At 40.5% G+C, this 27,527-nt stretch overlaps 2 protein-coding genes and 1 long non-coding RNA gene across 13 annotated transcripts in view; 2 read left to right on the top strand and 1 right to left on the bottom strand.

Annotated features, from left to right (window-relative positions):
* Positions 1 to 27,527, bottom strand: part of LOC135502527 (caldesmon-like) — a 272,930-nt gene that overhangs the window by 157,179 nt on the left and 88,224 nt on the right. The window lies entirely within an intron of this gene.
* LOC135502401 (uncharacterized) overlaps positions 1 to 27,527 on the top strand; it is a 98,994-nt gene that overhangs the window by 65,308 nt on the left and 6,159 nt on the right. Inside the window, exons 11-14 of the mRNA XM_064795207.1 lie at positions 14,830 to 15,159; positions 15,486 to 15,619; positions 16,237 to 16,435; positions 16,814 to 16,947. Coding sequence (XP_064651277.1) covers positions 14,830 to 15,159; positions 15,486 to 15,619; positions 16,237 to 16,435; positions 16,814 to 16,947 — 797 coding nt within the window. The remainder of the gene's footprint in view (positions 1 to 14,829; positions 15,160 to 15,485; positions 15,620 to 16,236; positions 16,436 to 16,813; positions 16,948 to 27,527) is intronic.
* LOC135502585 (uncharacterized) lies at positions 20,975 to 22,390 on the top strand. Its single transcript, XR_010449799.1, has 3 exons — positions 20,975 to 21,060; positions 21,398 to 21,686; positions 22,021 to 22,390. It is a non-coding gene; the product is annotated as an uncharacterized LOC135502585 (long non-coding RNA).

A 27,527-nucleotide genomic window follows, 5' to 3' on the forward strand; every position in this document is an offset into this window, starting at 1 on the left:
TTGACCAAATTTTGAACTGGCCTCTGCTTTAGATCATCTTGTTCTTCATGTTCTTGTTCATTTTAATATAAGAAGACCAATGTGACTCCGGCAAGTACACTGGCCATCTTCCGTCCAACATTGCGAGGAAGCGTGCACAGTCCCGCTTATATAAGGCATACATCCATAGCTGGATCACTACCTGTCGCTACTTGCCCCGCAGAAGAACAGTCCACCATCACCCCTACTTAGAGCTGCAAGCCCCTGCAGGACCAATTTCAGATTTTTTTCACCAGAAACCCCATATTTTTCAGATTTTAATGGTGATGAATTCAGAGTTTTTAGGGTTTCTTGCCAACCTCTGTGCCGCGATCATCTTCGTGAGGACTGATGCAACATGTTGCAAGAAGGCAGCAAGCAGCATGAAGATGTCATAGAGTTGTTCTGGATTATCTGCGATACTAGCAATGATGCTGGTGTTGGGCTACCAGGGTGATGCCAAGTAAACTCAGGTGCACTCCAGAGGGGCAAATAGTTTCCCGTGCGAGGCATTATGCATGCTAAGGATAATGAATATCACATATTTCTACTGAATAACGCCTATTTCTACTGTCTAAGAGTTGAAACAACACAGGAAAAACGTCAAACACTTTCAGGAAAATGACCGTCTAATACAACTTTAGCAGAACAAACATACTAAATCGGATTATCCGATTATCTTATAACATGTTTAAAACCACCATTTTGATAACCATGTGTGGTGGTCAGTCTTTCATCATGTATGTGGCCATGCAGGCACTTTCTTTAATTCTTAACCCTTAAAGCGCCGAATTAACAAAATCATATTACCCCTGAGCGCCGAATTAACCGAGCATTTTTGAAAATGATTAATAACAACGTTATTTTTGTTACAAACACCATGGAATGTACTGATGATTTTATACAAATGGTAATTCCCGTCGATTTTTGTGACATTTCCCGCCAAAATTTACTAATTAGGGGTTAATTAGTGCAAATACCCATAATCAACAAAAATATGGCCAGAACATACCTCCATCAGCTTTTTATACCTCCCTTGGTATTTTAATAATAAGTCTGGGTCTAAATACATTGTTTCCATCCGATTCCTGGTCGAAGCATCCGTCTAATTAGTCGTAGCAGCGCTAATTACTCCTGATGACGTCATTCCCGCGAAAATGGGGCTTCAAGTTTTTGATAAAATACTCAAAAGCTTGTATAGAAACTTGAAATTTGTTCGATGCCATTTTGTGCTAAGCATCACTGTCGAAGTACCAAAGAGCGTACATGCACACTCACTGCCATCTCTTAGCAGACAGGTGGAACTAAATGTCTGCTGTCGACGATCGTCGCCTCTGGCGCTTCCCCCTTATGTCGACGATCGTCGCCTCTGGCGCTTTAAGGGTTAAACGGCCAGAATTTGAATTTTAAAGTCAAGAGGAAGTTCCAAACTCCAAAATTTGATAAGTTGGGATATATGATGATTATTTAGGGGAATTTTTCTTATCACCTTGAGGTTTCACTTTCAGTTCCAGTATCAGTCCTACATTTGGATCAAGTCTTAGTCCAAGAATAAGATTTAGGTTCAGTTTCAGGAGAAAATTGAAATGGGTTGTCCCAGAAAAGGATGTTGATAAGGGGAATCACTCATCGCTTAGGAAAAATAATCGTCACGTTCTTGTTCATTTTAACATTAGAAGAGCAATGTAACTCCGGCAAGTACACTTGCCATCCTCCCTCCAGCATTGCGAGGAAGCGTGCACAGTCCCGCTTATATAAGGCATACATCCATAGCTGGATCACTACCTGTCGCTACTTGCCCCGTAGAAGAACAGTCCATCATCAACCCTACTGCAGAGCTGCAAACCTCTGCGGGACCAATTTCAGATTTTTTTCACCAGAAACCCCATATTTTTCAGATTTTAATGGTGGTGAATTCAGAGTTTTTAGTTTTTCTTGCCAACCTCTGTGCCGCGATCATATTCATGTGGACTGATGCAAAATGTTGCAAGAAGGCAGCAAGCAGCATGAAGATGTCATAGAGTCGTTCTGGATTATCTGCGATACTGGCAATGATGCTGGTGTTGGCTACCAGGGTGACGCCAAGTAAACTCAGGTCGGTCCAGAGGGGCGAATAGTTTCCCGTGCCAGGCATTATGCATGCTAATGATAATGAATAACGCCTATTTCTACTGAATAACGCCTATTTCTACTATCTAAGAGTTGAAACAACACAGGAAAAACGTCAAACACTTTCAGGAAAATGACCGTCTAAAGCCCAGTTCATACTCGCTCGCCGACCAACAGTTGCGCTTTGGTAGGCGAGTAGTCGGCGCACTCCGCTGAGTTGAGCGGACCAATCGTCCGACTCAAAACGCAATGCGCGCGCTTCCGTCCAGGAAGTGACGGATCCGGCTAGCGTGTTGTGGACGCGTTTTTGTTGCGCTTCAATTCATACTATGTAACTGCGAGTATTCCGGTCGACTCGTTCATTTGTGACCATGGATTCGTCGGATGAAGAGGTGATCCTCCTATATAATGTGTTGAGGCAAAGGCGACGACGAAATCGTCCCGAACGAAGGTGGTACGTGAGACCCCTTTCATTCTCTTGTAAATGATATGCGTGCTCTAAATGACAGAGAAGTGCATCAACGATATTTCCGAATGAACGATGTTACATTTGATGACTTGCTGCGGCGTGTTGCGCCTTTCATTGCTCACAAAGGTACCCATAGGTTTCCAATATCTGAAGCAGAGAGACTATCTGTAACGTTGCGAATTTTAGCATCCGGGAATTCCCAGCAAAGTGTAGCCGACAGCTACCGTATCGGAAAGTCAACTATCAGTGGCATATTATATGAAACATGCGAGGCTCTATGGACCGTCCTTAAAGACGACTTTGTGGCCGTACCCACACAGGATGATTGCATCCGAATTGCTGCAGAGAACTGGCAGAACTGGAACTTCCCCATGTGCTTAGGTTCAATAGATGGGAAACATGTTGCTATCAAAGCTCCTCCTCGATCCGGAAGTGATTATTTCAATTACAAAAAGTATCACTCCATCATTCTCATGGCGGTAGCAGATGGTAAATACAGATTCAGAATGGTTGATATTGGAGCTTATGGAAGAGAATCAGATGGCGGAGTTTTCAGTCGATCACAGTTTGGCATCAAGATGGATAATGACACATTGGGCATACCAGAGTCCGGTTGTCTCCCAGGAACTGATATCGAGGTCCCCTATATGTTTCTTGGAGATGAAGCATTCCCACTGAAGAAGAACCTGATGAGGCCATATGCTGGTAAGTATAACGGTTGCACATTTTGCTACTGAACGGATTAACTGTGCCGATTCGCGACGAAAATAGTTGTGAAAATGCCATAAATCGGTCATTTGACAAAAATATGTTTCTATAACATCCATTTAAATTTTCGAAAATGGCGCAAAGCATTTTCCATTAGTTTTTTGGCGCGAATCCAGGAAAATTTAAATGAAAGTTATAGAAACAGATTTTTATTCCTTGACCGAGTTTGATGAAAGAGGGAGTATCAAGAGAGCTGGAATCCATTTGAACCAAAAAATATTTTTGTATATATTCAAGTTTATTATATCAGTTAGAAACAAGTTAATGGACAATGCTTCCTAACGATATCAATAAATTCGATGTAATTTTTTTTCAGGTACTGGATTGGATTATGAGCACAGAGTATTTAACTATCGTCTCAGTAGGAACAGGCGGTGTGTTGAAAATGCTTTCGGCATACTAGCAGCAAGGTGGCGAATATTTAGAGGTCCAATAGAAGTAAAGCCAGAAAACGTTGACGTAATGGTCAAAGCTACAATCGCTCTTCATAACTTTCTTTTGGCAAATGACGGACATTTCAACCCACGTGTTCGCTATGTACCACCTCAGTTTGTTGACTTCATTGGGGAAGATGGCGAATTGAAACCAGGGCAATGGAGGGAAATTACAATGAAACGGCCAGGGGCCATTGTGCTCACCGTATACATCTTTTATTAGGCAGGATCATGCTTAGTTTAGAGGTGAATATGGTGAACACAATCAGGCATGAAGACTTTTTTAGATGTGTATTGATGTCAAGTAATAAGACAGGGCAGTATATATAAGTTTATGATCCAACCAATAATTGTCTATGACATCAACAAGATCAATATCGTGTGATTGCTAAGAGTCCCTGCAATAAAAAATTCATCGAAAAAAAGTCATTAATAAGCGAGATATTGCACGTCCTACTTTTTCAGTTTTGACCCCCTGGTGGCCAAATCAAGAATCAGATCAGGCCAAAATTCGGTGTCAGAGATTATCTGATGTAAGGGGTTACATGTACCAACTTTCAAGTTCATAGCTTTAGCAGTTAAGAAACGTGCCATAGTTACACTCGAACGGTCAATTTACGCCATTTGACCTCTGTGACCTAGAAAAGGAGGTCAAATCCAAAAATCATAGGAAATGTGATGTATCCTTGCTAGGAGTCCCTGCCATAAAATTTTATCGAAAACAATTCACTCAAATAGGCAAGATATTGCACTTCTTCCTTTTTCCGTTATGGCCCCCTGGTGGCCGAATAAAGAATCAGATCAGGCCAAAATTCCACATCAGACGTTATCTGATGTAGGGGGTTATATGCACCAAGTTTCAAGTTCATAGCTTTACTGGTTAAGAAACGTGCCATAGTTTACACTCTAACAGCCAATTTACGCCATATGACTTCTGTGACCTTGAAAAGTAGGTCAAATTGAAAACCCGTAAAATATGTGATGTATTCTTCCAAACAGTACCTACCATAAGAATTTTATCGAAAACAAGTCACTTATAAGCGAGATATCACACTTTTTAGATTTCCACTTTTGGCCCCCTGGTGGCAAAGTTAGGAATCAGATCGAACCAAAATTCAGCGCCAGAGGCTATGTGATATAGGGGGTTATATGTACCAAGTTTCAAGTTCATAGCTTTAGTGGTTAAGAAACGTGCCATAGTTTACACTCTAATGGCCAATTTACGCCATATGACCTCTGTGACCTTGAAAAGTAGGTCAAATTGAAAACCCGTATAATATAAAATGTATATTTGCTATGAGTACCTACAACAAAAGTTTTATCGAAAACAAGTCACTTATAAGCGAGATATCACACTTTTTAGATTTCCACTTTTGGCCCCCTGGTGGCAAAGTTAGGAATCAGATCGAAGCAAAATTCAGCACCAGAGGCTATGTGATATAGGGGGTTATATGTACCAAGTTTCAAGTTCATAGCTTTAGTGGTTAAGAAACGTGCCATAGTTTACACTCTAATGGCCAATTTACGCCATATGACCTCTGCGACCTTGAAAACAAGGTCAAATTAAAAACCCGTATAATATAAAATGTATATTTGCTATGAGTACCTACAACAAAAGTTTTATCGAAAACAAGTCACTAATAAGCGAGATATCACACTTTTTAGATATCGACATTTGGCCCCCTGGTGGCCAAACAGAGAATCAGATCGGACCGAAAATCAGTGTCAGAGGTCAGCTGACCTAGGGCATTCTGTGTACAAAGTTTCAAGTTCATAGCTCTAGCAGTTAAGAAACGTGCCACTGTTAGGATACGACGACGACGACGACGACGACGACGACGACGACGACGACGACGGACACAGCGCTATCGTATAGACTCCCCTTACGGTGAGCCAAAAACAGATACAAACTTGCAGGAGGTTGGAAGACTAGGGGCCAATGTAGCAACAAGGCAGGCAACGAAGATCAGAGACACACTGTCCGAATATTTCCAAACAAACCACGGAATGGTTCCCTGGCAAAGAAATGTTGTTGATCGCGGAAGACACCCTGCGTTACCTTAGATACATGTCGGTCTGAAAACACTAGTTAAATGGGTAAGTTAGGCATACCATGAAAATTGTCACCTAATGTCTGAACGAATCTGTTGGGAAAAAAGGTACCAGTGGGACGTTGGAAAGAGGTCAGTGGTGATTCAGCAGGTGGGATGAAACTATCACTGTTGAACGATAGTGCTGATGTTGAGGCAGAGGTCATTGCCATGGTATTTAGTTGGTTTCCTGTAGGCTGTGTCTGAAACTATGTAACATTAGGCCTAGGATCACTTTCTGCAATGTCTTTCTCTTCCACTTCAAACAGTACTTGCTGAATTTTCAACTTGGCTAGAGAACGATTTTTTCTCGAGAATTTCATTAACGATGCGCCAACCATTTTCCCGAATAGTGCCTCAGAATGGTTATCGTCAACATTTGTCACTGCAGATGCCTTGTTTCGGAGGTACGTAACCATGGCTTCATCAACATCATTACATTGCATTCTCGAAGATTTGGTGGCGGTTTTCTTTGTCGAGACTTTACATGTACCGATTGAGATCCACGATGTGTCGTTGCTGCTTGTTGATGCAGAAACAGTTGGCTCCTCGTGATCCTTTTCACCGGCGTCATCGCTTTCCTCATCAGCGATAGAACGCCGGTCCTCGTCATTGCTTTCATTTCCTACCCGATGCATCTTCATGCAAGACGACCTGCAATATAAATGACAATATTAACTTCAATGTTGGGGGGGGACATGTCAATAAATGGTACTTGCATCGCAAAAGATAATTTGTTCCTAAATCATTATAAAATTACCATGCAAGACTATGAATGAGAAAATTTAATAACATAAAAACTGCATATAATATAATTGTAAAGGTTGGAAACCCAAAATAAACTGTTCATTTACCTTTGTACATTTCCGTCAGTCTCTCTATGTTTAATATGGTCTGATAGGAAACTCATCAGATCATAGTATTTCCATTTCATCTTTTTCCCTCCAGGGTCACCGCTTCGACCACCTGCAGACTTTTTCACCTTCGTGTACTCAGTCAGTTGGCCGCGGCCCCATTTCCGCGTAATTCTCTCTGCGCTATGACGTCACTGCATATCATTACGAGCTCATTATCGCGTACATTTTGGCGTGAAAAATATGAAGTCGGAAATCGATCCTAAACTTGCCAAAATCTTTCTGAATGACATGTAAACGGAACATATTATTCTAGATGAAACATTAATTAGTAGTTTCATTAAGAAAAAAGTGTAAAAAGTCCTGAGGTTTGCTGTTTACGTGACTTTGAACAGCGGTCGTCGCCCGAAAATTTGCAATTTTTTCACGTAATTTTGTTGAATAAATGCACCTAACTCATCAAAAACATCGCGCGTGCTCAGAAGTAATGACTGATATTTATTGTTATATGTATCTTTGACTGAATAACAAGATAGTAAAAATGATTATTTCTGCCGCACGGCTAGAAAATACGTTTAAGTTGCCTCTGATTTTTGTCAGAAAATGTTGCAGCCGGATTTAGGTTCCGACCACACCCGAAGTTGAGCCAAAGAGGCCCGAACACTAGGATCGCCACCATCGCTACAAAACGTGTTCTAGAATACTGATTATGAAAACTTGTCCAATAGCCCATCCTGCCGTCCCATCCCTCCTTTCATGAGACCACCATTGCCCAAATTTAATGACAAAATGATACAAAGAAGAAACTTAACATTAAAGATAACTAATCCTCTCTTCTGCATCTTGAAACTCTTTAACAGTGAAACGCTAACATTGAAACAAGAACACCAATAACAAACAGACAGTCAATTGTTGAAGGGTGTAAAACACAATGCCAAATTCAAATTCTTGCAAGTGGTGCTGTTGAACTTTTCAAGTGGAAGGAATCAAACTTATTTTCATTCGTGACGTTATTTGCTAATGATTGTTTACACCATTCAACAGCTTGACATGTTCATCAAACCCGATTGACTGGAGAAGTGAAAGTATTAGCTGAAAGATAAAGCAGATTTTTCCTGAATGACAACAGCCTGGATGTACAATTACAACAGTCAAATTGATGACAAACTTCAAGTTAAACCAATCACAATCTTGCAGGAAGATGTCCTGTAATAGGTTAAGTTTACACCTTTAACACTGGCATTGGTCATGCTGCTCAAATTACATACTTTATCAACTTTTTGGTATTATCTTTTACTGATACAGCAACTCTAAAAATGAGATCATGGCAAGTTCTGTGCGCGATGTCTGGCACAAAATAACTCTTGTGGGGGTACTGATGAGGCTATTCCCGGCTTTATAAGCATCATTGATGGCTTGGAAGCCCGTTCAGACCCAGGCCAGGGTCAGGGAAAATGAACTATCCATCCAAAGGTCGTCCAAAATTACCAGACAATGCCTATTATTGAGCCATGTCACCTAGTAGGCCCTGGTGTTTTGGACCGTGAAGATCCACATTGTAATGTGTATATGATTTCTTTTCCTGAACTATGGCAGCCTTTTACAGGCAAATCTGGCAAAAAAGTGCCTAAACATAGGCAACTAAAATTACCAAACAAACAAAAGATATATCATTATGAGAAAGTTTATTTTCACAGAGGATATACAGAGAAATTTCTGAAGAATCAGCCGGATTGCCCAACAGTAGTAGTAGACATCTCAGTCACCTGGATCTTTTCGGAAGTGAAGCATCATGGCTCATGCTTTACTGTTTGAGCACATCCACACAAATCGATAGTATTCCTGGTCAATATCAATGACGATATGGTGGAACACATGACATACCTCCAGTCTCATAACATAACAATAACATAACACTCACTCAGTCACTGTCGCTCTGACATTTCTGACGACTATTCTACCAGTAGCTTTATCAAAAGGCTCAAAATCATCTGGTCATTTGGCCACAAGTTGTAGAAATTATAGTCAGACTAAGCATATTCATCAACAGAACTCAAACAGGCCACCATCATGCCATTCTCACTTTTAACCACAATTTTTTTGAGACACGCTGTGCATTAAAATATTTTTACAATATCGCGTCGTGCACGCAATTGCCGCGAAAAACGGCTTGATTAACATCACGTGATCCAAAACGTCATAAATATTAATGAGATTTCTTCGAAAAATCACCAAATTAAGTGCCAAAAAAGAAATATTTAGGAAACCGGGTGCTCAAATGTTTTAAAAGATATGAATTCATTTAGGATTGGTCAACCACTTCGCAAAAAATCAATTTACCAAATATCGCCGCAAAGCTGGAAAATATCTTTGAGTGAGGTATGTTCAGCGAAGATTGCGAAAATATCATATTTCGAAAAATTGATCAAACTCGGTTGATTTTGCTTGGAATTTGATGAAATAAACACCAATTTTTTCTTTCAATAACGAACAATTTCGCCATCTTTGATCAATCGCTCTCCCCGAACAGTCGTGCATGCTACAGAGGTTTTAGTCTCTGCCACAAATATGGCGCGAATTAGTATCAAATTTTTACCGATAGGTGACAGTAGCAGCGCAACGCAGAGAGAAACGCTCTTTTGGCGCTGCGAACGGGGGCGCGGCCAACTGACTGTACTGATCCATCAGGTATTTCCACCTATCTTTCATGTCTTTTCAGTGTCTGTCATCAAAATGCTGACCAATGGATACCCAGCTCCCCTCGCATCTGCCATGATCCCTGTACTCGGACAGAGAGCTATTGTAGAGGTTGGGATATTTCCGAACCTCTTCGATCAAACGTTCATCTTCAGTAGTAGAAAAAGGTTGTTTCTTCCTCGAAGACATGGCGATGAATGTAGACTGAATGGAAGCGCAATGCGGAAAAAGTTAAATTTGGTTTATGTCCAATGGATTACAAGCGGTTATGTATTACGCACAAGTCGTCCGGGTGCACAGCGCAATGCGAGTTGTCCGCCTCATCCATGTTCCGCATGTCACATTTCACTTGTTACATAAGGGTCTCCCGCGAGTGAGCGGCGACCAAAATTTCCGTTCCGCATGTGGGTCGGCGAGCGAGTATGAACTGGGCTTAATACAACTTTAGCAGAACAAACATACTGAATGGGATTATCCGATTATCTTTTAACATGTTTAAAACCACCATTTTGATAACCATGTGTGGTGGTCAGTCTTTCATCATGTATGTGGCCATGCAGGCACTTTCTTTACTTCTTAAACGGCCAGAATTTGAATTTTAAAGTCAAGAGGAAGTTGCAAACTCCAAAATTTGATAAGCTGGGATATATGATGATTATTTGGGGGAATTTTTCTTGTCACCTTGAGGTTTCACTTTCAGTTCCAGTGTAATCAATAATCTGGTGAAAAGTTCAGTCCATCTCTCTAAAAAACAAAAGGAGACATGCTGTGTCTATATTTACTTCGATAAGTTTTGATTACAAAGAAACTGATGCTTAAATTTTGACCAAACTTAATCTGTAGAGTTGGGATTGGTTTATTTTGAAATGTTCCCTTGACCTTGGTTTGTTTCACCAATAGTTTCAGTACAACTCTGCATTTTAATTAAGAGTAAGATTTGATTATCTGTGATACTGGCAATGATACTGGTGTTGCACTACCAGGGTGAAGCCTAGTCCAAACTTGGGTGCACTCCAGAGGTGCGAAAAGTTTCCCATGCCAGGCATTATGCATGCTAAAGATAATGATTAATGCCTATTTCAACTATCTTCAACTATCTAGACACAATACAGGAAAAACGTCAAACACTTTCAGGAAAATAACTGACTAATAAAACTTTAGCAGGACAAACATACTGAATGGATTATCTGCCTACTCCCCTAAAATCTTTCATACAACATTTTCGATAAATAGAAGTTCAGAACCATGTGTGGTGGACAGTCTTTCATCATGTATGTGGCCATGCAGGCAATTTTCGTTATTCTTAAACGTAAATAATCAATATGCCAGTTAAAGTCAAGAGAAACTAAGGGAATCACCTGGTTTTAGGTCTACATGTAGATCTAGTATGAGATCTATTTTCAGAATTATTTAAGAAAAGGATCACAGTTAGATGAAGCACGTCACTTGTGAAAAATAATCTGGTGAAAAGGTCCCTCTCCCTCTCTCAAGAACAAAAGGAGACGTGCTGTGTGGATGATGAAGTGGCACTTTTTTCTGTTTGGTACAGCCACCCTTGGAGTTTATGGTAGGTACAATCACAGGGTTGCTCACCCCCCCACCCCATCCTAGTTTTAAAGGCCATGACTCCAGGTATTTTCCCATTTCCTGCTGTAAGACGATTTCAAAAGTGCACCTACAATTTATACAATACAGAAAACCCCATGCTAGCGACTGGCTTGTTAGAGCCAGGTGGCGGGCTCACCAAAAGTTGTGGTGTAGATCAGGCTATTGCCCTAAATGGGAGGACAAATATCATTTTATGCTCTTAAAATTTATTCATATCTTGCATGTATTGTATTGTATTCTTTATGCCAAAATTCATCTTTTTTATCTAAACACTTTTTTCATATAACTCACAGATAATGCTCGGTACATACTACAACGACTGTTGAACTTGTCATGTTTTTCACGCTTAGACAGTGACGCCTCTATCGGGAAAACAGGGCAAGTGGGTGTTCAAAGTCATAACCAAGTCCCACAGTGTGCCAATTGTATTCAAAACATAAATCATGCAAATGATTTAACCTTGTCCTACTTTTGTTCTATTGGCTGAAATCACCACACCTCCAAAATATATTGATTTTCCATTTGGGCAGGAAAAGCCTGACTTCTTCGTTTGAGACTTTGGATTTCACTGCGGTTTTATCTGGTTTTAAAGTGTTTCAGACACTTTATGTTTTCTTATTTTCACAGACATATTTAATAGCTCAAAATAATGGTATCTTGAGATGAATTAGATAAAAGTATAAAATTTACAGTCATTATAGATCCATGCACTTGATTGGGAACAACGTTTACATAACATAGTGTTGGCCGTCGTCACGTCACTATGCTACTACGTGACTCAATGTCTTTGTAAACGTTGTTCCCAATCAAGTGCATCGCTCTGTAGCTTAGGCCTACGAGACGCTCTTAATTTCCATTAGTTGGATGCGTATTCGACAAATTTGCGAGTAGTAGCGGAGCCTTGCAAGACCTATGAATGAGCAATGAGCCAACATTGGTTCACCTTCCGTGATTTTGGAAGAATTTGAATGCACCTGTTAGGGTATGTCCAAAGTCCGTACGCGATATTCGCCGGCGAAATTCACCCTACAGTATTCTGCCTGCGAAATCTGTCCGAAAATCGACCGGCGAATGTGAGGCGATAAAATGAAATCGCCAGAATGTCAGATGCGAAATCGCGCCTATTCTTCGATTTCGCACCAAAAATCGCTCCAGGAGCGATTTTACGAAATTGGTGGCTCTTGCATGCTTGTCCGATATTCGGAACGATTTTGCAACGACTTTCGTCTTGTTTTATTGGCGGAAAAGTGCAGTCACGTAAACAAATCGAGTCATACTAAACAGTGTCCACCAGGTTTAAACACATACATACATTAAAGCCATCAAAGTAAAATCTAATGGTCATCAACGAAATAAGCATGAAATTTTCAGGAAATGTATTTTTCATGGTGTATGTATTACGTTTTGGCCACAAAATTTTATTTAGATGACTTTATACCCGACTTTAAACCTGGTGAATGCTGGTGGGCCGGATACTACAACGATCTTGATTGGTTGGCTGAGACTCGGAAACATAAGCCTAACTATGATTAGCTATATGATTCGGTACATTCCGCCACAATCGTTCGGAATACATACCATAATACTAAGAACCTCAAACCTCTGTGCCGAATTTGTGTAACTCCTCGTGGATAGATGTGATGTATATGATTACTGCAGTCAGGTTGACCGGGAATTCCAGTTTGTGTTTTTGTTCGGTCTGCTATCAGCTAAGTCGGAATACGCATACTACAACACATGTAGGCCCCTAATATTCGCTTCGTTACGATGGTTGGTGACAGCGAATTAGGCAGGATTATTATTTTCGCCTGCGATTTTCATTCAGTCTGAATTTTCGCCTGATCATAACAGAATCGCCGAAGCAGGGAGCGATCTGGAGGCGAATGAGTTTGGCAATATTCGACCAGGCGAATTTTCGCCCCGATTCGCGTGCGGACTTTGGACGTGATCCCTTAGGCCTACGAGACGCTCTTAATTTCCATTAGTTGGATGCGTATTCGACAAATTTGCGAGTAGTAGCGGGGCCTTGCAAGACCTATGAATGAGCAATGAGCCAACATTGGTTCACCTTCCGTGATTTTGGAAGAATTTGAATGCACCTTTTGGGGTGAAATTTTGCTTTTCTGTGGTTTTGTCTACCGGACCAATGCACTGGGTATATGATAAAGTACATGTACAGTGTGGGTCACATCAGTAAGAACACCTTCTCCATACGATATCTCACAAAATAATGCACTAGATACAGTGCATTGTATAACTTCTTGATTTCGATTTTTTCTAGTAAACCTTCATTTACTCTTCAGCATTGGCCGGTGTATATTCCGTAAATGTTATCACAGTACAGCCAAGACCAGTGCAAGTGAAGCAAGGACAGAATGTCAGTCTGTGGTGTAAACTGAAATATGACCCTAAACAAGTGGTGCCGGTTAACTGGCAGTCGCCTCCGACTTTCAAAACAAGAACTAGCGGTTGTCATTGTTATGACAATCCGAAGGGAAAATATGCCTTGTCATGTTCAGACACTATCGACACTTTTATGTTTTATAATATGACAATAAGGGGGGTCGAATGGGCCGATAATGGGATATATTATTGTCGGCATATCAACGACAAAGGTGCTGTGGATTTACAGGTTTTGGGTAAGTTAAACAGGAGCTACACCAACATAAGGCATAAGGGCACTCTAGTCTTCCAAAAGCTGCCTTGACGTATTGAAAAGAACTCAAGAATTAGAAATAAAGTTGATTGTAAATGTCTAGGATTTTGGAAGAATTTGAATGCACCTTTTGAGGTGAAATTTTGCAATTAATTTCGCCCGGAGTGTTCATGTTAACCAAAGTGCTTCCACTTCGTCTTCGTAAGCTGATTTTCTCTTGTCTGTTTCCAGTTCCGGTTACAAATGTGACACTAGAAAAAGTCGTCCCCAAGTCTGCTGCAGATCCACAGCGCTTGTATGACAACTTCACCTGCACCACAAACTGTGCATCACCGGCACCCAAGATTTCATGGTTTGTAAATGACGTAAGTAGAGCATCAGAGGACGATGTCTTGACTTGAGCAGGTCTACACCGATACTTCTTGATAGGGATACCCTACTGGGAAATGCTGTCTCTAATTGAGAGAGGTGCCCTGATTATCTGGAAAAAAAGTACTGTAAATTTAAATGGAAACTACCTTTTTGTACCAGTGTAGTATTTTAAATAGAGAGGGTATCCTTGACAGAGTGGTGTCCACTGAAGGGAGGCTCCACAGTAGTGTAAGTGATGAAGATGAAATAGACACTGTAGCTTTACCATTGCCATACTTATTTTCCAGCAATCCTTTAATGGTAACGCGACGGTGAAAGAGTTGGACTGCTCAGGGGCCAAGGAGGGCCAGAAACGGACTGCGAGCAGAGTGACCGTAATTAGCACAGACATGGATAAGGAGAGAAAGGAATATGTCATTTCCTGTACGGCAGAAAACGTTCTTGGAGAGCCAAAGGTTTCTAAGGCAATATCGGTCAATAATGATGGTAAGCATCTTACAATCTTTTAACGTTATCATATAGCATTGAGAGACATTGATTTCGACCCATTTCTTCAACCAACAGGCAGAAATATATTAAAATACTCCCCCAATTGCCAAATTGGCAAAACTTTAAAAACGTTTCTATCTGTAGACTTGCCAAAGCAAATTGTTTTTCAATACCTCTCCAAGTGTGGACTTGACAGTTAAGAACATATTTGCGCCTAATTCTTAAGTCAGGATCCAGATAGTAAATCTTTGTTAATTCTTTTCAGCACTGACTAGTATTTATTCCCGAACTGATATCACAGTGCAGCCAGGACCAGTCAAAGTGATACAAGGACACAGCGTCAGTTTATGGTGTAAACTGAAATATGACCCTGATAATGTATTGCCGGTAGTCTGGCATTCGCCGCCTAATTTCAAAACAAGAACAGTCGATTGTGATTCTTTTGTAAAGAATAAATATGTCATGGCATGTTCAGACACTAGCAACGCTTTTGAGTATTATAATATGACAATAATGGATGTCCAATGGGCCGATAATGGGATATATCGGTGTCTGTATACCAAACATATGGACATAGTGGATTTACAGGTTTTGGGTAAGTTATATTCAGGAGCTACACTAGGCTGCAAGAGTGGTTCTTTTGGCGCCCATGACACTGAAACTAGTGAAAGTGCTAAAGTCGTGATTTATACTAAGGTGTACAAAAATGTACCATGATTGTAGTAGCTATAGCCCTGGTTGTTGAATAAGTGTGCATTGGTTTTTCATTATCTAACTTTTTTATTTCAAGCTCTTTTTTAAAATTCTCTCTAAAATTACAGATCAAAAAATTCTCAAATATGATTTCGCCCGGAGTGTTCGTGTAAACAAATGTGCTTCAACTTTGACGTTGTAGGCTGATTTTCTCTTGTCTGTTTTCAGTTCCTGTTACAGATGTGACATTAGAAAAAATCGTCAGTCTGAGCACAGCGGAAGAGCCCCAGCGCAATGAGTACTTAACCTGCAAAACAAACTGTGCATTTCCGGCACCGAAGATTTCATGGTTTGTAAATGACGTAAGTAAGAGCATCAGAGGACGATGTCTTGACTTGAGAAGGTCTACACCGATTGAAACGATTTATTGATCTTTGGTCTTGAGGAGACAGCTAGGGGGACTAAAGGCAGGAGAGGGGCCATCTTCAGGGGACTAATATACACAGTAAGGGCCCTGGGTCATGTCGAATTCAGCACTACTATTATTCCCTTTACAAGCGTGAATCACTACGACGTACTGTGAGATATGAAAGACTCCCATTAGCAACTTTATGTAACTTTATCTTGCCTGCCTAGCTGCTGTATATATTGTCCTCTTAAGATGAAGTCAGTGACAGAGGTTCCTCGAGCAATAAAGCCACTGTGCAGTTTTTAAATCAGCCTTTTGTTCAATAATAAAATCAAAATACAATATTTCTTTATAGGGACACCCTACTGGGAAATGCTGTCTCTTATTAAGAATCTGGAAAAAACGTCCTGTACATTTATAAGGAAACAACCTTTCGGTACCAGTGCAGTATTTTTAAAAGTGGGGGTGTCTTTGATAGAATGGTGTCCGCTAAAGGAAGGTTCCGCAGTAGTGTAAGTGATTGAGGTGAAATAAACACATCAGCTTAACCATATCCCACTTATTTTCAAGCAACCCTTTCATGGCACCGTGTCAGTCACAGAGTTGGACTGCTCAGGGGCCAAGAAGGGCCAGAAACGGACTGAGAGCAGAGTGAGAGTAGTTAGCCCAGACATGGATAAGGAGAGAAAAGAATATGACATTTCCTGTACGGCAGAAAATGTTATTGGAGAGCCAAAGGTTTCTAAGGCAATAGCTGTCAATAATGTTGGTAAGCATCTTACGATTTCGTCTTTTAGGTATATAAATACCATGAGTATATTGAAGGGTGTCTGATGAGGAAGATTTCCAATTCAAGAAATGAACGCAAGGGGGTGCAAGGGTAATTTTGCTGCATATGTGTGAAGTGACACTCATTCTCTATGCTCCACGTAGGGTGCACGATAGTGAACACAGTAGCGCCACTTGGGACTACTGCTAGTGTAACATAACTGAGGGTATTTAAAACATGGCTGACTGTCGTACAAAATGTGGTGGACGGATGATTGTGTTTTCACACATAGCCGGTAGGTTTTTTATGCATGCATATCAGCTTCAATGATGTTGATGTCTTGAATTGTTATTGACTTACATGAATTTTACTTTCCAGTAAACCCAGGTCCACCTCAGCGCAAAACGGATGAAATTGCTTCAGCAGCCGCGACAACTGCACTATCTCCTAGGCTTGTCACAGCTGTCATCATAATTGTTGTGCTCGAAAAATATTGTCAACAGCTTATCAGAGTGAGTTTCAGATCATTTTTTGAAGCTTCGTGGCACTTTTCTTGTGGAGTCCATATTGAGTCATAATCATAAGAATATCAAACCCGCTTTGACATGTTTGAAAAGATCGATTGAATAGGCCCTTAAAGAAGTTTGGCGTTCATGTTTACTGGTAGGTGAAGCAAATTGAAATGACGTTATAACAGTCATCGTGCCTGCATTTTTGCTGAAACTTTGCACACATCTGTCTACAAAACGGCAGTGTTGAAATTTATCTTCAGTTGTAAGTTGAGTTTTCAGATTATTATTGTTGCAGCTTCTTGGCACTTTTCTTAATCATTTGCTGTTGCATAATCTGCTCAGTAGCTTACTTGTCGAGTCCATATTGAGTCGTAAACATAAGAATATCAAACCAGCTATGAAAAGATTGATTGAATAGGCTCTTAAAGGGGTACGGCGTTCATGTTTACTGGTAGGTGAAGCAAATTGAAATGACGTTATAACAGTCATCGTGCCTGCATTTTTGCTGAAACTTTGCAAATATCTGACTACACAATGGCACTGTTGAAATTTATCTTCAGTTCTACGTATTAACGCGATTGGATATTTGAACGCTATGGACTTTAAAGAAGAAAGAAAAAATATATTAACTCTTATCGTTCCAAATAAACTTTCCGAAGTTGTTGCTACTATCAACATTGCTGACCAGCTGAATGACCACATCTTTCTGACTTCCTGGGCAGAAGAACTTGACATGATTGCTAATCCACATTCAGGTGCCCCTCTGTCTCAAGATGCCCTGCTTTCTATTTCTCTTTGATCCACTCCCCTTTTTTCCCCCAGTCTGATGTGTTTGCGATTTTTTGACAACTCAGAGAACGTATTGTTGTCGGGGATGAGATAAGTTCACATTTTCCGCCCGGCCAATCATAACAATATTGCCGCCAAATATAATGTTACAGCAAAAAAATTATGTCATAGCGACGAGAGAATTTGCCTGACAACAGCCCATGGGTGGCTGACTGACTTCATGAACCACTAGATCACTCACTGTTCTAGAATTTGCATCTGGATTGGCACTGCACTCGGAAAGTTATTCTCCAGAGAGTGTTCCCCACCTAAAATGGGATGCCCTTTTTGCCTGCCACTATGTGTTTATGTATGAACTCTGAGGTTATTGGTCAAGTGACTCTAACTTTTGCCAGCGGCCAGATAAGAGTCCATCGCAAGCTACTTGCTCATCAGCACTTGGACTTTTATCCTCTCATGTCTAATCTCCCTCCATAAATCTGCATTTGAGACTCGGTTATCCAATTTGATCCTGAGAATGTTCTTATTACCATGTTAACCAGAGAGTATTCCTCCTCCAAGACGGGATGAAATAATAATCATCTAAATAACTGACCCATTAGTGACAAGGATTTCTTCTTCTTCTTCTTTACAGGAGCATTAACAGTGGTAGTCCAACCTTTTTCGGACAAACCCACAGTTACTATAGATCTCACTTCCGATATCAACCACAGCCCAGAGAATTTGGCTTCGAACAATATCGTGGATCAAGATAGTAGCGACCAGATCGATATGGCTCGTTAATGACTTCGGGGGAGACTGGCCTTCTTAGCCGCCTTGGACAACCAGTCGAGAAGAAGGAAAACTGGTATATGACTCGGTGAATGTCTACTCCTTTCATCGCCGACCCAACAAGGCGGGAAACCCGTCGGGCGTGCACTCATAAACGGGTGACCGATGACATTGCTCGACACAAAGTAATTGAATGACCGCCTGAATTGATATTGCCAACCTTGGCGTCTTTGATTTATGATCAGGTTACCCATCTTCTACAACATGCACAGTGCATTTGTATCAGGTCAGCATGCCTGGAACTGTTACTCTTTGTACACTTGGTCTTCCACTACGATGGCTTTCAGTGCGTGTCTCGTGGGACAACCACGAGTGTAATGTTAGTGTTGTTGCGATATGGATGTGTGGGAAAGGAAGGGAATGCATGGAGACAACCAATAATGTTTTAACAGCCGTTCTGACGGCTGATCAGGGAGGAGTTTATCGGCGGTGAAGGATGGATATATGCACAATGACCATAGCTGACCCTATTGTCCACATGTTCATCTGGGCTAATCCTGATAACTGCACCTCACTTTAAAATAGGAAAGGAGAAGGTTCATTTTCACCGCCTGAGAAAATGTAAAAAGTAGGGTGAAACGTTCGTCGTGCGAAATTCCCCTTTAAGGCAGATTAAGGACTAATTAAGAACTTTTGGCTTTACCAACTAGGCCTATATTGTGCTCAATATTGCGATAATATACATGTACATAATATCATATAAATATATGGCCCTCCAAAAATAAACTTCTCAATTTTTCTGCATATCAAAGCAGGACAGCTCAGCAACGCCTTAAAAAAGCATTATTCTTTTCATTTATACCAATCAGGTCTTATCAGTGATATTGTTTTATTGATATACTGATAAGAATATTGCAAAGAGTCATTGTATGAAATTCATGCCATTGTGTTTGATACTAAGACCAATCAAGGTTGAGAAACTGACCCAAATAACAGTGGCGAGTTTCAGTTGAGTTGTATGTCGTAAATTTGTAATAATAATCTCCCGTCAAATACTGTGATAAAACTGTAAACAACATAAAAAAAGTTTCCTCCACAGAAGAGAAATGCAGTCCGTCCAGATATTAGGCTTAGAGAAATTTCTGCTGGTAGTAGGATCTTACTGTCACATGCATATTGTAGGATAATTACAAAATGTTGATACAAATTATTTTAATCTCAGGTGACCTTATGGTTTAACTATGCATTTTGTATTAGCATAAACAATAAATTCTGTGATATTTTATACTCCACTGTGATTCTTTCAAAAATCTACGAAGAGCTGAAAAAGTGTTTTGAAATGTATTAAATTCTTTATCTGATTAAAATTACTGTCTGTCATCAATGATATATAATCAACAGTCCTACATCACACTACCATAGAACGCTGAAGGAAGGACTGGGGGGCATGGTTTTTGAGGACTTAGAACTACGCCCCTAGACCAGCGATGGTTAAGTTTCTTGCCGGCTCATCAAAGGATTGTGCAGAGACAAGAGTTGAGGGTCAGCCTCCAGGCTATGACATTTAGAACAAGGAACACACAGCCAGTGTCTGTAACTAGGATGATAAGGATTCTTGCCTGGAGAGCTAGAGCCATTTAACCTTTTCACAACGTCCTGCCACCATCGTGTGGCGATGACCTAGAAACAATTAGAAATCATGTTATAAGCGGTTTTTAGTTATATAGATGGCGCTGCAGTTTTTAACAGGAATTGTACGCCTCCAACAATGTTTTGAGGTTAATGCGAAGCAATTTGGATGTTTTGGCCAACTTTTGAGTTTTGGGGAGTCGGCCGAGCCCCCTGGGGTGTTAGAATAAGAAGCTCCCAGTCAAAATGCAATTATTCCTCAGTGCACTGGTCTTGCATGCGCCTACCAGCTTCAGCCAGCAGAAAAGATTCATCCTCCTCCCTATCCTGGTCTGTTCCCAGCTAGCAAAACATATGGGAACCACATGGGTTTTACCTGGGCAAGCAGGGTCCCATCTGGCCCACATGTAACCCATGTGGGACCAAGATGGTTTATCTCACATGGGATTTCACCATGTGGGGCCCATATGGGAAAGCCCATATGGGTTTTGAGTTATGGGCCCCATGTGGGTTTGCGATGGTTGATATGGGGATCTATTGAGAATTGTAAGCCCAATGTATCCCATATGAACCCCATATCAATCCCACATCCGAGAATTTCCAATTATATGTTTTAAAAATAAAGGGTTTACATGAGGCCCATTCAAGATTATGATAATGAAATATGTTTTATAAAATTTATGAGTAAAGCTGGCATCTTACAAAATTTGTTTGGCGCCAAAGCAAATCAAAATCGTCCCCATTGGCCTCTGAGTGCATCGTGCGTCTCCAATGGAGCTGAAAGAGCTGATGGGGACGAGTATTGTCGCCTCCTTGCAGGCCATTGTCAGCCGCCATATTTGATTTTGTTCTTCACGCCAGTACTCAAAAAGCAGAGAAACTTTCCCATAATTTCATTGATTAGAATAGTTTTTTGTTTGCCAGGTTAGTTGTGACCTTGTCTAAAGCACCAATCTTGATGTTTGTGTGCTTTATATACATTCTTTCAATACAATCCTGCAGATTCTTTGATGTTTTTGTTGTGATATCCCGTTCGTTGTAGGCTCCTAGTGTACTGTAACTGTACATGCTACACTGTTACTGTACATTTAACTGTGTACATTTATGTACGTGAAAATACACTGTGCAGTGTGTCTTGCCTACCTGTTTTGCTGTTTTATCATGATCATGTATTGTAGGCCTGTGTAGTGGTACTCATAGCCTTGTCAGAAAACTATTGTGATGTACATAATACTGTTACACTATACGTCTTTGGTTTCAGGAAGTGTTCGCAAACATGCCTATCAGAAGCAGTCAACAGACAAGGCCATCGCAGAGAAAATGTCAACATGGTTCACGAATGCGCGTGATCGAGGACTAGGAGGAAAACGTGCGGCGAGAGGAGTTGAAGTCGTCAATGAACAACAATTGCCAGGTGGAAATGACCCTGCCCTGCCAGAGCCACAAAACACTGATAGTGACAATTAAGAATATTATATAACCATAGTGATGAACAGTGACTTGCCAAAACATGGAAATGCAGGACAAAATCTCAGGTTTTTGTTTGCCAGGTTAGTTGTGACCTTGTCTACTAAAGCACCAATCTTGATGTTTGTGTGCTTTATATACATTCTTTCAATACAATCCTGCAGATTCTTTGATGTTTTTGTTGTGATATCCCGTTCGTTGTAGGCTGCTAGTGTACTGTAACTGTACATGCTACACTGTACATTTAAATGTGTACATTTATGTACGTGAAAATACACTGTGCAGTGTGTCTTGCCTACCTGTTTTGCTGTTTTATCATGATCATGTATTGTAGACCTGTGTAGTGGTACTCGTAGCCTTGTCAGAAAACTATTGTGATGTACATAATACTGTTACACTATACGTCTTTGGTTTCAGGAAGTGTTCGCAAACATGCCTATCAGAAGCAGTCAACAGACAAGGCCATCGCAGAGAAAATGTCAACATGGTTCACAAATGCGCGTGATCGAGGACTAGGAGGAAAACGTGCGGCGAGAGGAGTTGAAGTCGTCAATGAACAACAATTGCCAGGTGGAAATGACCCTGCCCTGCCAGAGCCACAAAATACTGATAGTGACAATTAAGAATATTATATAACCATAGTGATGAACAGTGACTTGCCAAAACATGGAAATGCAGGACAAAATCTCAGGTTTATTCAATGACATTGGTGCTTTGACATTGTTGATACTCAGTATCAACTGCAATTCATTATAGAAATCAAATAAATATTTTCATTTTTTTATCATACATTTTGTTTCGTTTTTCCATTCTCAATGAACTCAACTCAGTGTCCCCATGCAATCCCTTTTTGAGACAACGTGTCTGGGGATGACATAGACTATTCAAAGAAGTGTAGAACACATCAGACCAGGTGGGCACTAACTGGGATTTACAGGGGTTTAAGGTGGTGCTTGCCCATGCAACCCCCACGTCATACCCAGTTACCCCACTTTGCCCAGATGGTACCCACATGGGCGTCCACGGTGCAAAACACATATGGGCCCCACATGGTTGAAGTGGGCCCCATGTTTCCCATCTGGGCCCCATATGGTTTGTTTAGATGGGGCCCATATTGGCAACCCAGATTGCCCATTTGGCACCCATATGGGTCCCATGTAATTTGCTAGCTGGGTTATTTGTCTGTGAGTGGGAGTAGCACCTTAGTCCATATTTAAAGGATCCGTCCTTTATAGGACCGTTTAGACCGCATTCAGATCTGATTGGATCGAACCCCATTCCAGACCAGATGTGGTCTCATTCAAATGTACCCATTTAGACGCTCAACAGCAATGAGGACTGATGTGGACAAATTTTTTTTGGTTCCACCAATAATCCGCAGGATGTCGTGGTGACGACACCAATTTAGCGCCACTACACATGCGTGCAGATAAAGTCGACATGAGATCGCATCAGGCCCGATTGCATTAAGATGACCGATTGTAGGTCTCAAGGACCTGGTGTTTCTTTCTTGATGATCAACAGATTGATTTCTTTGGGTTTCTTTGAGAGGCTTCGTGATGACTGATTAGTCTTTGAGGAGCACCCCACTTCACCAAGGCAAGAGCATGGAAAACACTGTTGTCTAAATAACCGTATACCGAGTCAGTCCATGGAGCAAGTATCACTCAGCAACTGTTACTAATGAAGAGGCTTGGAGATTGGGGTATTCCATGCGTGACTGAAAACAGTATCGTAGACCCCGAAATCATACTTTGGCCATTAACTTTTACCTATCTTATTTTAGTGTTTTGACAACACTGTAACAGTAATTTCAATCAGATTGATATTTGTCAGCATACATTTTTGAGATTGGTAAATGTGGAAATTAATGAAACGAATAATTCTTGATTTATAGTAAATGTAGTAATTCAAACTTCCGATCAGAATTCCTCACGATTTTGACCAAATTTTGATCTGGCCTCTGCTTGAGATCATCTTGTTCTACATGTTCTTGTTCATTTTAACATCAGAAGAGCAATGTGACTCTGGCAAGTACACAGGCCATCTTCCCTCCAGCATTGGGAGGAAGCGTGCACAGTCCCGCTTATATAAGGCATACATCCATAGCTGGATCACTACCTGTCGCTACTTGCCCCGCAGAAGAACAGTCCACCATTAACCCTACTGCAGAGCTGCAAACCCCTGCAGGACCAATTTCAGATTTTTTTCATCAGAAACCCCATATTTTTCGGATTTTAATGGTGGTGAATTCAGAGTTTTTAGTTTTTCTTGCCAACCTCTGTGCCGCGATCATCTTCGTGTGGACTGATGCAACATGTTGCAAGAAGGCAACAAGCAGCATCAAGATGTCATAGAGTCGTTCTGGATTATCTGCCATACTGGTAATGATACTGGTGTTGCGCTACCAGGGTGATGCCATGTCCAAACTTGGGTGCACTCCAGAGTGGCGAAAAGTTTCCCGTGCCAGGCATTATGCATGCTAAAGATAATGAATAACGCCTATTTCTACTGAATAACGCCTATTTCTACTATCTAAGAGTTGAAACAACACAGGAAAAACCTCAAACACTTTCAGGAAAATGACCGTCTGATACAACTTTAGCAGAACAAACATACTGAATGGGATTATCCGATTATCTTTTAACATGTTTAAAACCACCATTTTGATAACCATGTGTGGTGGTCAGTCTTTCATCATGTATGTGGCCATGCAGGCACTTTCTTTACTTCTTAAACGGCCAGAATTTGAATTTTAAAGTCAAGAGGAAGTTCCAAACTCCAAAATTTGATAAGTTGGGATATATGATGATTATTTAGGGGAAATTTTCTTGTCACCTTGAGGTTTCACTTTCAGTTCCAGTGTCAGTCCTACATGTGGATCAAGTCTTAGTCCAAGAATCAGATTTAGGATCAGTTTAAGGGGAAAATTGAAATGGGTTGTCCAAGAAAAGGATCTTGATCACTCATCGCTTATGAAAAATAATCTGGTGACTGAAAAGTTCAGTCCACCTCTCTAAAAAACAAAAGGAGACATGCTATGTCTATATTTACTTCGATAAGTTTTGATTACAATGAAACTGAAGCTTCAATTTTGATCAAACTTAATCTGTAGAGTTAGGAATTGGTTTATTTTGAAATGTTCCCTTGACCTTGGTTTGTTTCACTTCTAGTTCCAGTACAACTTCTGCATTCTGACTAAGAGTAGGGTTTTAATTCAGTTTCGGTTCAAGAACTACATACACCTGGGGGATAATGAAATGGCCAGGGCCATTGTGCTCACCTGTCGACATGGAAGGGAGAACCTGAAGAAGAACTTGTTATGAAAAATGTCAGGCAGATAATCACGCGATAGTTCTGCATATGATGACGACGGACAATGGACGTTTAGGCTCCGAGGTCATTTGACCTAGGGGTACAGATGTCCAAGATTCCAAGTCAGTAACACCAGCGGCTACAAAACGTGCTGATATTACCTAACAGCGATGCCGATAGCAAACTTTGATCTCAGTGACCTTGAAAAGTAGGTCAAATAAAAAACCTGGGATAAATTTCAAGCACCCTTATGAGATGCATCTACGGTAAAAATTTCATGATTCTAGCTAGCAGCGTTCGTAAGATATAGCCAAAAATAGGTTTCAAAGAGCACCACCTATATGGCAGACAAGCAGTCAAATTGCGCTAATTTTTATTTGAAAGAAGGTCTTGCCTAGGGGTACCCACACACCAAGTATAAACCTTCTAGGTCAAGTGGTTAAGAAACTTGCCCCTCAATTCAATGCGATGATCACTGGCCGCATTATTATCACTTACTTGGCAGAATTATCCATCGATTCTGTTTATTCTTGCATCATAATAGGCAGAGCCAGACAAGACCTGAGTGAGCCCTCTGTGCCGTGATCATCTTCGTGCAGACTGATGCAACACATTGCAAGGAGGCAGCAAGCAGCATTAAGATGTCATAGAGTTGTTCTGGATTATCTGCCATACTGGTAATGATGCTGGTGTTGCGCTACCACGGTGACGTCCAAACTTGGGTGCACTCCAGAGTGGCGAATAGTTTCCAGTGCCAGGCATTATGCATGTTAAAGATAATGATTAATGCCTATTTCTACTATCTAAGAGTTGAAACAATACAGGAAAAACGTCAAACACTTTCAGGAAAATAACTGACTAATAAAACTTTAGCAGGACAAACATACTAAACGGATTATCTGCCTACTCCTTTAAAATGTTTGATACAACATTTTCGATAAACAGAAGTTCAGAACCATGTGTAGTGGACAGTCTTTCATTATGTATGTGGCCATGCAGCCAACTTTCTTTAATTCTTAAATGTAAATAATCAAAATGCCGGTAGAAGTCAAGAGGGGGAATCCCAACTTGTGATTTCAGGTCTAGTTCAAGTTCTACATGAAGATCTAGTATTAGATCAATTTTCAGAATTATTTAATAAATGGATCTCCATAGGAGGAATCACTCATTGCTTGGAAAAATAATCTAGTGAAAAGTTCCCTTTCCCTCTCTAAAGAACAAAAGGAGACTTGCTGTATGGATAATGAGGTGGGACATTTTTCTGTTTGGGACAGCCATCCTTGGAGTTTATGGTAGGTACAATCACAGGGCTACTCATCCCCCCCCCCCCCAATTTTAAAGGCCATGACTCCAGCTATTTTGCCATTTCCTGCTGTAAGATGATATCAAAAGTGCACCTAACAATTTATTTGATACAGAAAACCCCATGCAATTTGCTCCATCCATTTTGAAGATATGGCCAGTTATATGTTTGACAACTAGATTACCTAATCAGGCTAGCAATTGGCTTGTTAGAGCCAGGCGACGGGTTCACCAAAAGTTGTGATGTAGATCAGGCTATTGCCCTACTTGGGAGGACAAATAAAAGTTAATGCTCTTAAAATTGATTTATATATTGCACGTATTGTATTGTAATCTTTATGCCAAAATTAATCTTTTTTATCTAAAAATTTTTTTTCATATATAACTCACGATTAATGCTCGGTGCACAACGACTGTTGGGCTTGTCATGTTTTTCACGCTTAGACAGTAACGCCTCTATCGGGAAAACAGGGCAAGCGGGTGTTCTAAAGTCATAACCAAGTCCTACAGTGTGCCAGTTGCATTGATAAACATAAATTATGCAAATGATTTAACCTTGTCCTACTTTTGTTCTATTGGCTGAAATCACCACACCTCCAAAATATATTGATTTTCAATTTGGGCAGGAAAAGCCTGACTACTCCGTTCGAGACTAAGGATATCAATGCCGTTTTATCTGGTTTTAAAGTGCTTCAGACACTTTATGTTGTCTTATTTTCACAAACATATTTGATAGCTCAAAATAATGGTATCTTGAGATGAATTAGATATAGGTATGAAATTTACAGTCAGCAAAACTTTTCGTAAAGTCATTATAGATCCATGCACTTGATTGGGAACAACTTTTACATAACATAGTGTTAGCTGTCGTCACGTCACCATGTATTTTTACATTACTGTAACGTGACTTGACTCAATGTCTTCGTAAACGTTGTTCGAATCAAGTGCAGGGATCTATAGCTTAGGCCTACTAGATGCTCTTAATTTCCATTAGTTGGATGCGTATTCGACAAATTTGCGAGCAGTAGTGGGGCCTTGCAAGACCTATGAATGAGCAATGAGCCAACATTGGTTCACCTTCCGTGATTTTGGAAGAATTCTTATGCACCTTTCGGGGTGAAATTTTGCTTTTCTCTGGTTTTGTCTACCGGACCAATGCACTGGGTATATGATAAAGTACATGTACAGTGTGGGTCATATCAGTAAGAACACCTTCTCCATACGATATCTCACAAAATAATGCACTAGATACAGTGCATTATATAACTTCTTGATTTTGATTTTTTCTAGTAAACCTTCATTTACTC

Source organism: Lineus longissimus, chromosome 18 (genome assembly GCF_910592395.1).
Source record: "Lineus longissimus chromosome 18, tnLinLong1.2, whole genome shotgun sequence".
Classification (NCBI taxonomy): Eukaryota; Metazoa; Nemertea; class Pilidiophora; order Heteronemertea; family Lineidae; genus Lineus; species Lineus longissimus.